The following is a 13,339-nucleotide window of genomic DNA, read 5'->3' as shown; positions in this document are numbered from 1 at the left end:
TATCTTCATTAACTGATGAACAACACCATATCTATGAAGAAATTATGACAGCGGTTGATAAGAAGAAAGGAGGCGTGTTTTTTGTTTATTGTTTTGGTGGCACAGGAAAAACATATCTTTGGAAAACCTTATGTGCATCTATAAGATATGAAGGCTACATTGTTTTAAGTGTTGCTTCAAGTGGAATTGCATCTCTTTTGCTATCTAGAGCTAGGACTGCACACTCTTGATTTCACATTCCTATAAATTTAGTTGAGGATTCTTTCTGTTTCATCAAGCCAGACAGCGATCTTGCAAGTTTATTACCACAAACATCGCTTATTATCTGGGATGAAGCACCAATGGTACATAAACATGGATTTGAAGCTTTGGAAAGATCTTTAAAAGACATATTCAGATCTGCATCTGGAGCATCATAAGAATTACCATTTGGAGGAAAGGTTATAGTTTTTGGAGGAAATTTTCGACAAATACTACCAGTTGTACCAGGTGGAAATAGGCAACAAATTGTAAATTCTTCTTTAAGTTCGTCTTACATTTGGAAAAATTGCAAGGTGCTTAAATTGACAAAAAACTTGAGGTTGACTACCTCAAACGATTCATTTGACATAGAGCAAACTAGGATGTTTGCAAAATGGCTTTTGGATATTGGGGAAGGTAATGTTGGTGGTAACAATGACGGTGAAGCAACAATTGAAATACCCGAAGATCTTCTCATCAAAGATTCATCAGATCCCATTTCTGATTTAATAGAGTTTGTGTATCCATCAGTTCTAGATAACTTCAATGACCTTAATTTCTTTCATGAAAGAGAAATACTCGCTCCAAAAAACAATGTTTTTCAAGAAATTAACGAGCGCATGTTCTCAATTTTTCCTGGAGATGAAAGGGAATATCTAAGCTCAGATTGCATATGTCCAACGGAAATGGTTAATGAGAATTTAGATGAATCTTTATGCTCACCTGATATTCTTAATGGAATTAAAGCTTCATGTTTTCCGAACCATAGGTTAGTGTTAAAGGTAGGTGTTCCGGTTATGCTTCTCAGAAATGTTGACCAAAAAAGTGGCTTGTGTAATGGAACTCGATTAAAGGTGGTTTCATTGGGAAATCGTATTATACAAGTTAAGATTATCTCCGGAAGTCACATTGGAGATCGTCATTACATTCCAATAATTACTTTGGTACCTACAGATAAAAAACTTCATATTAAGTTACAAAGATGACAATTTCCGTTGGCATTATGCTTTGCAATGGCCATAAACAAAAGTTAAGGACAATCACTATCAAGAGTTGGTTTGTTTTTGAAAAAACCAGTTTTTACAAATGGTCGGTCAGTTGTATGTCGCATTATCAAGAGTTACAAGACGATACGGCTTTAAAGTTGTTATTCTAGATAGTGATGGTAATATTTCAAATACAACATTTAACATTAAATGTTGTATACATAGAAGTATTTATAAATTTGTAATTGATTTGTAAAATATTTAAATATTTTAAGTCATTTTATATGTTTAGTTTTTTATGTATTGAGATTTTATACTTTATATTTTAAATTTCTTACATAGAATTGATTAATATGTTTGACATTAATTACAAAACTTACATGATTGAAAATAACAAAGTATTTTCTTTATTATATTTTATATTCTTTTACCAACATGGTAACAAAATTTCTATCCAATAAACTATTCACTTTTTTCACCTTTGACCATTTCTAAAGTTTATATATTTTACCAACATGGTAATTTCTATATCCAATAAATGTTCTTTTCTTTATCACCAAAAGCAAAGTAACCTTTTAATTATTTTCTTATTATTTGATATTCATATCTATCCACTAAAGGATTTTTTTTATCAAACAAGCAAACACTAAATGCAGCACGTAAGCTAGACGTGTTCAAATATGTTCATTTTAATTAATTGGTTACATAATATTTCTTTTAAGTTTCATACATCATAATAACTAATATGTTTTAAAAATAAATTATTCAACCCGTGTATCACAAGGGTATATAGCCTAGTTATATTATATTATCTTAATTTTATGACTTTTTATTATCATTATTTTTTTTTTGTGTTGATTGACTGGATGGTTCTTGTTTATGTCGTTGAAACCTCTACTTGGAAGGCAATTGTGAATTTTAGCCACATACCTATGCATCAAACTTTTGGAGTAGTTACTTTTCACTATATTGCATTTTTATACATCTTTCACGTGAGGGCAATGTGAGATTCAAGTATAAAGAGGGGTTTAAGGCCGTCTCCGAGAATTGCTAAAATTTTTAGGCCGAAGGAGAAAAAAAGTTGGGCCATAAGTGAAAAGGATTTTTTTTTGTTGGGTTTAAATACTTTAATTTTTAAATGAGGTTATTTGGTTATGATTTGTGTTGTTGTGAAAAAAAAATTGCAAAAAAATAGGCTAAATATGTTTCAAGTGAGACTAGAAACCGCAACAATTTAATTGGGAGTTATAGTCCTTTGCTACTAGACACAATAATAATTAAATTAAATGCTTCTAGTTCATACATAAACAAAAGAACATGAATACACATGATAATTAAACCATTTAGAGTCATGTAAGCGAAGTGCATAACACCTACTAAGATAAATAGAATAAGAACCAACAACGCAACAATGATGATGGTTGATGATGAAAGGTCAATAAAAATATTTATAAATTTGAGTTCTTATCTATATTTACCAATAAGGCAAGTAAGGTCGTCTCCACAGAAAATCTATTGGAAAGTGTTGGTAAAGTTCATTATTCAATTAAATAGTTTTGGACGTTCGAAGTCAAACGATGTTTTATGGATGGATTTATAAAAGCAAATTTGCAAAAAGAATTAATATTGATTTTGTAAACAATTGTAAAAAAGAGTGACCACTCCGGGTTTCAGATTCTTCAAATATTATGATTCGGTCTAGTTCAATGGGACATCTTAACGTGGACTGTGTGTGTAGTTTAACTTAAAGTGACGATTAAGAAACCGAACTTAATTGCTCTATTAACAAAAATCACCAATCCAATTAGATAGTTCAAACTATCATCTAGTTATGAAGTACTAATCACAAACGGAATAATACTAATTTAATGAACATATAAAAACTAGATTTTTTAACTATCAAATCAAAAGTTAAGTTCAAAGAAATCAAAAGATAATTATAAAACTCAATACCCCAAATATATTTGACGAGAATCGTTGACGGGTGGTCCATTGAACAACCCTTAAGTGATTTAAGACCGTTAATAATCATGCATTTAATTGGTTTATCTTGTGGAATTAGATGAATATGTTTACTCGTATAATTGCAGGTAGGAGACGTTAGATGATGAAATTACGAGAACGTGGGCGAAAACGGTAAAGAAAATGGACTTGCAACAAGAAAGTTATGACGAAAACAAGTTGGCTTAGTTAAAAGCCACCGTAGCTTACGGTAGCCACCGTAAGCTACGGTGGGAGCTGGAGAAAATGACTGTCGTAAGGCAGATAAAAGCCACCGTAGGGCATTTGGAAGCCACCGTAAGCTTCGGTGGCCACCGTATCTTACGGTGGGCGCGTCGCAGAAATTTGTAACTGCCATATTAGCTTGTATTTTGGACGGCTTTTTAGATGCTAATCATTATCTTTCATCTAAGGACGACCTAAGGGCTATTTTCAGGTGCCATAGATCAATTGTGAGTTGTGTAACCATAAAACACTTGTTTTCGATTCGTATTATTACTATAATTGAAGGGATAATGAACCGAATCATGCTCGGCTAATTCTCTTTGTGTTTTCCCTTAGATTGTAAGGTTTATTTATGAATGGTTGATTGAATGTTGATGCAATTTCTGAGATAATAGTTTAATCTTGTTGATTTCATTATTATGGTGTTTATGAATTGATTGATAGATTGTTAATTTATTGATTTCGTGTTCTAAACCGTCAGTTCTTGGTGTTTTATGCAATCGAGATTAATCGGAAGGGATTCGGGGTTGGATAAACATATTGGTTTTTGAATGATTACCTTGCGTTATATAATCCAAGTACTTTATCTTCAATTATCGCAATCATTTTCATATACACGAACTTTATTTATTGTTCATCTCAGTTTAAACATTAACTTTGATATTCATAGAAACCTAAAACCGAGGGAAGGCATATTTTTCTCATATTGTTTTAAAACTCATTAAATTGCTTAAAGTTATTTTTGTTAATCAAACCAAACAACCAAATCTTTGAATTTATTTTCTGCACTTAGATTAATATAGATAAATTACTTTGCTACTTAATAACACATTTTTCACAAACTCCTTGTGTTCGATACCCGTTTACCACTATCTAATTAGTTGTAATCGGTTTATTTTTGAGTGAGTCTTCGACCTCAAGTCAAATTTTGGCGCCGTTTTCGGGGAGTAGTGCGCAACTTGTGTTAGCTTTAGTAGTTTTTGTTTGTTATTTTCGGGTTTACGCTGGTTGTGTTAGTGTGAAGGTACTTACAGGTGTATGCGTACTAAAGGCTCTGACAGGTCATCACCACTAGTTATCGATCCTGAAATTGAACGGACACTTAGAAGAAACCGAGTGTTACTTACGGAGAACAGGTTTCTTGGTTCTCCAACTGCATCAAACAGCACCATGGATTCTCCACTTCCCACTACATGTCAAACATTACCATCTACACCTCCACCAATTTCACCTCTACTAATCACTACTACCATACTTGTTTCATCAAGTGAATTGAAACCAACTCACACAACTGAACCCCTAAATGCTCAATTCGCCTACTCAACTTCATCTATATTGCCACCTATTATTAACCCTTTCCAGACCTTTGATGCATCATCATCATCTCGACAAAACCAACCACTAACCTTTCAACAGCCACAATCAAGTTACCAATATCAACCACCACCTTTCATGCAATATTCAAGAACACAAGGTGATGGTTACGGGTATCGGTTTGACAATGAATTTGAGGGGTATGAAGTGGAAGTTTACTACATAGGGGGTGAGGGAAGTCAAAGGGTAAATCCGGGAAGTTTTTCTTATGGTCAAGGGCAACAAACGGAACCAGTGCAAGAACTTAATAGACAACCACCTCCGGTTGTCCAACAACAAGTTCAACCGCCACCGGTTATTCAACAACAACAAGCTTCACCACAAGTGTATCCACAAGGGCAACAACAAGATCGACAATTTCAACAACAAATGCCCCAACCACAGTTTCAACAATTTGCACCTCCAAGGCCTGTTTATAGGCAAATGGGTCAACCAAGATTACCAATGGGGGTACCAAGAAGGCATGCAAGAGAGATGGTGTGGGGGATTGAATCCCATATCCGATCAATAATTACTAACAACCCGTCTCCGATAGTTATTCCTCACAATCAACAAGGGATGACATTTGAGACGAGAACAGATTCCCTCCAAATTCTACCAAAGTATAAGAGTCTAGAAACGGAGGAACCGTACTTTCATTTGGAGGCATGTGACTCTATTTTCAACACAATTGGGGGTCAAGGTTTTACATCGGATGAATTTAAGTTGGTCTTATTTCAATTTTCGTTGGAAGACAAGGCAAAGAGATGGTTTTACACTTTGCCTTCAGCATCCATTTATACTTGGGCCGAAATGCAACAAAGATTCTTGGAAGAATTCTACGGCCCAAAAGACCAATGATGCAAGGAGTTTGAGAACCTTCCAACAACAATCAGGTGAGATGTTTCATGAGGCATTTGAGAGGTTTAACATGATGATTAAAAATTTTCCTCATCATGGTATTGCTTTATGGGAATTGTTGAATGCATTTCATGAGGGGTTGAGTATGGAGGATGAACGAGATTTGAGGTCGGTCACAAATGGTACATTTGGTACCAATTATGAGCAAGATGATTGGGCATATGTGGAACAAATGGCGGTTACATAAAAAAGAATGGCTCAAACCGGAAGAAGAGCAAGGCCGACAATTGGTAGACCCCAAGTGCAAGCCGTGGAAGAAGGAGGGGTACAAACCACTAATCAGGTAATTGATGTTTGTATAAATTGTAACGAGTTGGTCCATGCTTCGAATGTGTGTATGGTGGGTCAAGTACAAGTAGAAGAGGTCAATGTACTTCAAGGGGGGAGGTGGTAGGAATTACAATATGAACTCCAACACTTACCACCCTGGGTTAAGAAATCACCCAAATTTTCACTATGGAAACCCGGCTACTTAATCCAACCCGAAATTTCAAGGAAATCAAGGCAATTATGTTCCTCGTCAACAATATAATAACCAAGGTAATTTTTATGGTGGGAATAATCAAGGGTTTCAAGGTCAAGGAGGTGGCGGTCAAAGTGGGTCAATAGGTCAAAGTTCATCAAGTGTCAAAGATGTTATGGACATGTTGAAGTTGATGAAACAAGACATGCAACAAAGAAATCAACTTGATGAAGCTCAAATGCAAAAGGATGAAGTTAGAGATAAGGCCATCCAATCGTTGACCACTCAAATGGGTCAACTAGCAAATGAAGTGTCAGAGTTGAAGAAAAATAAAGGCCAACTACCAAGCGACACTAAGGTAAACCCGTCACATAGTTCATCTGGTAACATTCCTATAAATCATGTTAGTGTGTTAAGAAGTGGTAAAGAGTACAAAACTGATTTATCACTGGGTGTGGTTGATGTGGAAGTTGAGGATATTATGGGTAATGAAAGTGATGATGAAATTGAAATTAATAAACCCACAAAACATGTCACTTTTGAAAAACCGTTACAAAATCCGGGTCAAACTTCAAATTTAAAAGATAAAAACACAGAAATAGAACCAAATACGGTTCCATTTCCCTCGGCTTTAGTTGACCCGAGTAAGAAAAATATCATTTCAAGAAGGGGTCCTCAAAAAGAAGAGATGTGGGAAGTTTTTAAGCAAGTAAACGTAATTTTACCTTTACTTGAGGCAATTAAGCAAGTACCCGCGTATGCTAAATTTTTGAACGAATTGTGCACAGAAAAGAGGCAACAAAAGTGCCTAAACGGGTGGATTTAACCGAGCGGGTAAGTGCGGTCTTGAAAGGAGATCTTCCTCCTAAGCTTCAAGATCCGGGAACACCCTTAATTAATATTCAAGTTGGTGACTTTCAAATGTCTAGGGCGTTACTAGATCTTGGGGCCGGAGTAAGCATTCTTCCGGGGGTTTATATTACCAATACGATTTTGGTCCTTTAAAACGGGTTGAGACAACGGTAGTGTTAGCCGATTTTTCTCATAAACTTCCCCGAGGGATTGTGCGGGATGTGATAGTAAAATTTGAAGAATTTTACTAACCGGATGACTTTTTTGTCTTAGACTACTCATCGGTTGATTCGACCCAACAACAAAATGTTATTTTGGGTCGACCGTTTTTAAACATCGCACATGCTATTATTGATTGTCGATCGGGTACAGTTGATATGGCTTTTGGAAATAGGAAAATGAGAAACGTGTTCACTAACGGATCTAATTCTTTATGTGGTGATGAGTGTTTCATGGCAGATATAGTTGACATGTGTGAACCGCATGATTATGAGGAAGATGCTTTGGAAGCATGTGTTTGTGATTTTTCTGAACAAGTACATCTTTGTACATTGAGGATGGAAGAGAAGAATCAAGACGTGTTGGCAGTAAAAGATGGACGACCACCATGGACTCATCAAATTGAAAGTCTACCGGCCGAGATTGATTCGGATACAAAACCGTCCTTGGAATGCCCACCGAAATTGGAATTGAGTGTTTTGCCTAGCCACTTGAAGTATGCATCTTTTGGGGGATAATGACACACTACCGGTCATTATTGCATCTAATTTGGATGAGTTTAAAGAGGAAGAATTGTTGAAGGTGTTGAATATGAACACGGTGGCTATAGGTTGGACAATTGCCGACTTAAAAGGCATTAGTCCATCTATAGTCATGCACAAAATCATTACCAATGAGGATGCAAAACCAACCCGAGAGACTCAAAGAAGGTTAAATCCAAATTTGAGAGAAGTTGTGAAGAAGGAGGTCATAAAGTAGTTGGATGCAGGAATTATCTATCCCATCTCGGATAGTGCATGGGTAAGTCCTACACAGGTGGCACCGAAAAAAGCAGGTCTACAGGTAATTAAAGATGAAAGCGGTGAACAAATCGCCACCCGACCGGTCACCGGGTGGCGAGTTTGCATTGATTATCGTAAATTGAACGCCGCTGCATCTAAAGACCATTTTTCATTACCTTTTATTGATCAAATTATTGAAAAATTATCGGGTCAAAAGTATTACTGTTTTTTGGATGGGTACTCGGGTTATAATCAAATTGGTATCCACCCGGATGACTAACACAAGACCACTTTCACATGTCCGTATGGCACTTTTTCTTTTCGGCGAATGCCGTTCGGATTGTGTAATTCCTCACCACATTTCAACGTTGTATGATGAGTATTTTTTCGGATATGGTTGGGGATTCACTTGAGGTATTTATGGATGAGTTTTCCATTTTTGGTCCAACGTATGAAACTTGTCTCATTGAATTAGAAAAAGTTTTAAAAAGGTGTGTTGAGACAAATTTAGTTTTAAGTTGGGAGAAAAGTCACTTCATGGTGCAAGAGGGTATCGTGTTGGGACACGTTATTTCAGAAAGGGGAATGGAAGTGGATAAGGCAAAGGTCCGGGTAATATCATCTTTACCTCCACCTAAAAACATTAAAGGGGTAAGGTCATTTTTTGGGCATGCGGCTTTTTATAGAAGATTTATTAAAGGCTTTAGTGTGATCACAAAACCTTTATGTAATTTGTTGTTAAAAGATGCTCCTTTTGATTTTACTAATGATTGTTTGCAAGCGTTTAATGTTTTGAAGGAACAGTTGGTGAAAGCTCCCATTTTACAACCGCCGGATTGGTCAAAGCCGTTGGAAATTATGTGTGATGCGAGTGATACTACTATCGGATCGGTTTTGGGTCAACGAATTGATAAAAATCCGGTGGTAATTTATTATGCAAGTAAAACATTATCCGAATCACAACTTAATTATACAACCACTGAAGAGGAATTGCTTGCGGTGGTGTATGCTTTGGATAAGTTTCGCTCGTATATTTGGGGTAGTAAGGTGATCGTTTATTCGGACCATAGTGCGGTTCGGTATTTGATGGAGAAGAAGGATGCAGAAGCGCGTTTAATTCGGTGGGTATTGCTTTTGCAAGAATTTGATTTGGAGGTTATGGATAAAAAGGAGTGTGAAAATGTAGTGGCGGATCACATGTCCCGGATTCCATTAGAGGGTGTTGATGACCCGATGGAGATAAACGAATGGTTTCCTGATGAACAATTGTTAGCCGTGTCGACCGCACCATGGTATGCCAACTTTGTGAATTATTTAGCCATGGGGTCTATTCCAAGTCATTGGGTAAAGAAAAAAATGCAATGGTTCATGGCCCAAGTGAAACAATATATTTGGGATGAACCGGACTTGTTCAAGATTGGTTCGGATTAAGTAATAAGGAGTTGTATTCTTGATTCCGAGGTGTGGGTGGTTTTGACTCATGCACATGCATCGGCGTGTGGGGGTCATTTTAGCGGTCAGAAAACGGGCTACCGGGTGCTTTAATGTGGGTTTTATTGGCCCACCATTTTCAAAGATGCAAGTGAGTATGCCCGACATTGCTTGAATTGCCAAAAGATGGGTAGTATCTCCAAAAGGGATGAAATGCCATTGCAACCGATTTTGGTGTTAGAGATTTTTGATGTATGGGGCATTGACTTCATGGGCCCGTTTCCAAACTCAAATGGATTTTTATATATTTTGGCTGCGGTCGATTATGTGTCCAAGTGGGTAGAAGCGGTAGCAACGAGAATTAAGGATCATTCGGTGGTTTGCAAATTCGTTCAAGCAAACATCTTTGCTCGATTTGGTATCCCGCGGGTCATTGTTAGTGATGGTGGGTGCATTTCAAGAATTTCAACTTTGGGAAGCTCTTAAAAAGATACAATGTGAATCATCAAATCGCTACTCCTTAACATCCGCAAAAGAGCAGACAAGTTGAAGTGTCTAACCGACAAATTAAAGAAATTTTGATGAAGACGGTGCGGGTCGATAGGAAGGATTGGTCATCCAAGTTAGATGATCCGTTGTGGGCATATCGGACCGCCTACAAAACTCCAAATGGTACAACTCCTTATCGGTTAGTATATGGGAAGGGGTGTCATTTACCAATGGAGTTGGAACATAGATCATTTTGAGCGATCAAGAATGTGAACGCGGGTTATAAGGAAGCGGACGAATTGAGAAAGTTGAAATTGAATGAGATTGAGGAGATTCGGGATGAGTCATATGAATGTGCTTCTGCATATAAAGACAAACTGAAAAAAGTCCATGATGCAAAGTTGAGAAAAAGGACTTTTGAAGTGGGTAAAAAGGTGTGGTTGTACAATTCAAGGTTAAAGTTGTTTTCGGGTAAGCTAAAAAGTAAATGGATGGGTCCATATATCATCACAAGAGTGGGTCGGTTTGGTGATGTGGAGATAGCAAGATGTTAAAGACCAAACGAACCAAGTGGTGAATGGTCAAAGACTTAAACCCTACTTTAAAGGAAAGGACATCAATATGCTCTATGTGGATAGGGTGAGTTACTTGTTAAGCTCACCGGATGAGGAAACAAATTAAGAGGTCCATGTATGTTGTATAAGTTAGTTTAGCTTTTTTTTTTAACTTTGGTTTTAAAAATTACATTTCTCGCTTTGGAGTATTTTCCAAATCAAAGTGTGGGAAAACTTTTTCTATAAATTCTTTTTTTACCGTGTTAGGGGCAACTCGAATTTTTCAAGGGGGGTAGGGTAATTTTGGTTTTTGTAGGTTTTTCTTTTTGTGTTTTTATAATGTTTATATATATATATATATATATTGATAAAAAAAATTGAGAAACCTACAGGGGCCACCGTAAACTACGGTATCCACCGTAGGCTACGATGGATTTGAAAATTTTTACGGCAGCCACAAACTGCCTTACAGAAGAATTTTGAGCTTCAGGTGCCACCGTAAGCTACGGTGGCCACCGTAGCTTACGGTGGACGTCGGTCAGCTGGTCCCGATATTGTTTAAAAAAAAACAAATCACAATTATTCCCTACCACATAAATGAATTTTACATATTCTTCACCACACATTTTACCATCATCTTCCTCATAATCTTCAAACCTTAAAACCCTAAATCCCACTTCAATCTATCATAACTTTCTCGTCCCGTAACCAAATCAATTAATTTTTGGGACTATTTTGGCTAAAATTTCTTAAGGGTCTTAATTATATCATTGTATTTGGAAGAATCTTTGGTTTTGGTGGTTGATTTTGGATAATTTTGGCAGAAAAATTATAGGATTTTGGTGGGTTTTGGTTTATTTTGGAGTTTTGGTCATCCTCATCTTCTACAACACCAAGGTATATAATTTATTTTCATTCTTGATGGTGTAATGCAATGAAATTGTAAGTTGTTCACAATTGTTTCTATGTCCACACTTGTTTGAATTGTTGAATAATATGAATAGTGAGTTTCAATGGGTTATGGTTGAAGATGCTTAGCTATGAATTGAACATAATTATGGGCAAATTCTTGGTCATATAGTAGACATAATGCTATAATTTTTCAAAAAAATTGTTTGAGAAATTGAATAATGTGTCTAATTAGCATCTTTAATCATAATGTCAAGCAAGTGTGGGGATGTTTAAGGTTGAAAAGTGAATAACTTGATCTTTTGTTGTTGTTTGTGTGTTCAGAATGGGTCGAAAAGGAAAGAAACGGTGGTTCTTCATTCAATCCTGCTGAACAACAAAAAAGAAGAAGATTAGTGCTTCAAGCGGATATGGAAGAGGAGGAAGAAGATCAACGAGGTGAAAAGCCAATTTGGAACTCGGGGTCTTTGGCAGACCAACCTCGGGAATGGTAAGCGGAACTATTCCATGAACAAATGAACTCGTTGAGGCAGCGAAATGAAGCGTTTATTTGTGAAAAAGAAGTGATGGAAGTGGATTTTGGTGCGTTTGGGGTCACTGATAAGTTCCGAGCGTTGGGTTGGGAAGCGGCCTTGAAGTGTTATGATAAGGAGTCAAAGAGCTTGTTTGATACAGAGATACATGAATGGGTGGCCACTTTAAAGCGGGTTACAGGTAATCATCCATCAAAGAACAAGTTAATTGGTACCGTGAACGATATTGAGGTTGAAATGCCATTCGATAATTTGAGACGGGTGGCGAAGTTTGATAGTAAGCCGCAAAACCGGTATATGTGCCCGGATTTGGACGATTTGTATATCGCACCTGAAAAACACCCAATGTGGAACACCATGTTGGATTATCTGTTTTTTCCCGGAACATACGCCGGGAAGTTGTACCGGAAAAACTGAAGATGGAAGCAAAATCGATGTTAACGATAAGCATCCAAAATATCATTCCGCGTTAGGGTGATAGGATTGAGGTACGGTACCTTGATATACCAATTATATACATGTTACATGGATCACCGCTCATTCCATACCGCTTTTGGGTAATGAGTAATATATGGATAAGCCGAAACAGTGTGGACCGGAAAATCATACCTCAATGTCGATTAATCACGGTGTTGTTAAAGAAATATGGGGCAATTGGTGAAGGTGATAAGGGTTCTTACAAGAAGTTCAAACCATTCGACATCACACATTTGGGGACCGGTTGGGTATACTCGCAATCCGAACGGTATCATAAGTTGAAATGTGATGGAAGGAGATGGAGAGTATTGAAAGATGATGCAAGACCATTGAATGTGGGTGAGGAGGATGACCCAGAAAGTGAAGATGAAGAAAGTGGTGATGAGGCTTACCAAGATGATACGAATGTAGCCCACATGGATGCGGATCAAGCGGGACCGAGTTGGGATGGAAGGAAACCGGGTATGCAGTCGGGTTATGTGGGAAGGCCATATGATTCAAATTGGGCCTATCAAGGAACTATGCAAGAGGTGGTAGAAAGACAAAGACCGCCTACGTTTGGGAATTGGTTCGAATCTTCTTAAACCATATTTGATCAACAAACTTTCATGGGTGCAAGTATGGAAAGGGCATTAAAGCAAAATATGATCGACAAGAGCAATGGAACCGAACTCATGCTTATGCCTTTGAGAATGAGATGAAAAACCGGTATATTGATGATCGTTATAGAAGGATGCATGATGCATGGCATGCGGGGTAGACAGTTGTGGCCGACCCGCCAATTGTGGATTACACCACCTTGTCACCATATGATGGTAGTGTGTCATACCCGACACCACCATTGCATCACTCTATGTGGGTGGATCCCAATCAAGGCTCAAGTCAAGGTGCCTCGCACAACAAA

At 37.3% G+C, this 13,339-nt stretch overlaps 1 protein-coding gene across 1 annotated transcript; it reads left to right on the top strand.

Annotated features, from left to right (window-relative positions):
- Positions 1-623: 623 nt before the first annotated feature.
- Positions 624-1,226, top strand: LOC143610590 (uncharacterized). The gene has a single exon (XM_077085031.1). It carries the CDS (start codon positions 624-626, stop codon positions 1,224-1,226), a length of 603 nt encoding a protein of 200 aa, XP_076941146.1.
- Positions 1,227-13,339: the final 12,113 nt, after the last annotated feature.

The sequence above is a fragment of the Bidens hawaiensis genome, unplaced genomic scaffold (genome assembly GCF_021521415.1).
Source record: "Bidens hawaiensis isolate Kalapana, Puna unplaced genomic scaffold, B.hawaiensis_p1.1 tig00027063_1, whole genome shotgun sequence".
NCBI lineage: Eukaryota > Viridiplantae > Streptophyta > Magnoliopsida > Asterales > Asteraceae > Bidens > Bidens hawaiensis.
This window is presented reverse-complemented; position numbering and strand designations above follow the sequence as displayed.

Excerpts from the sequence above, each read along its gene's own strand:
- LOC143610590 (XM_077085031.1), top strand. The coding sequence starts at position 624 with ATGTTTGCAAAATGGCTTTTGGATATTGGGGAAGGTAATGTTGGTGGT.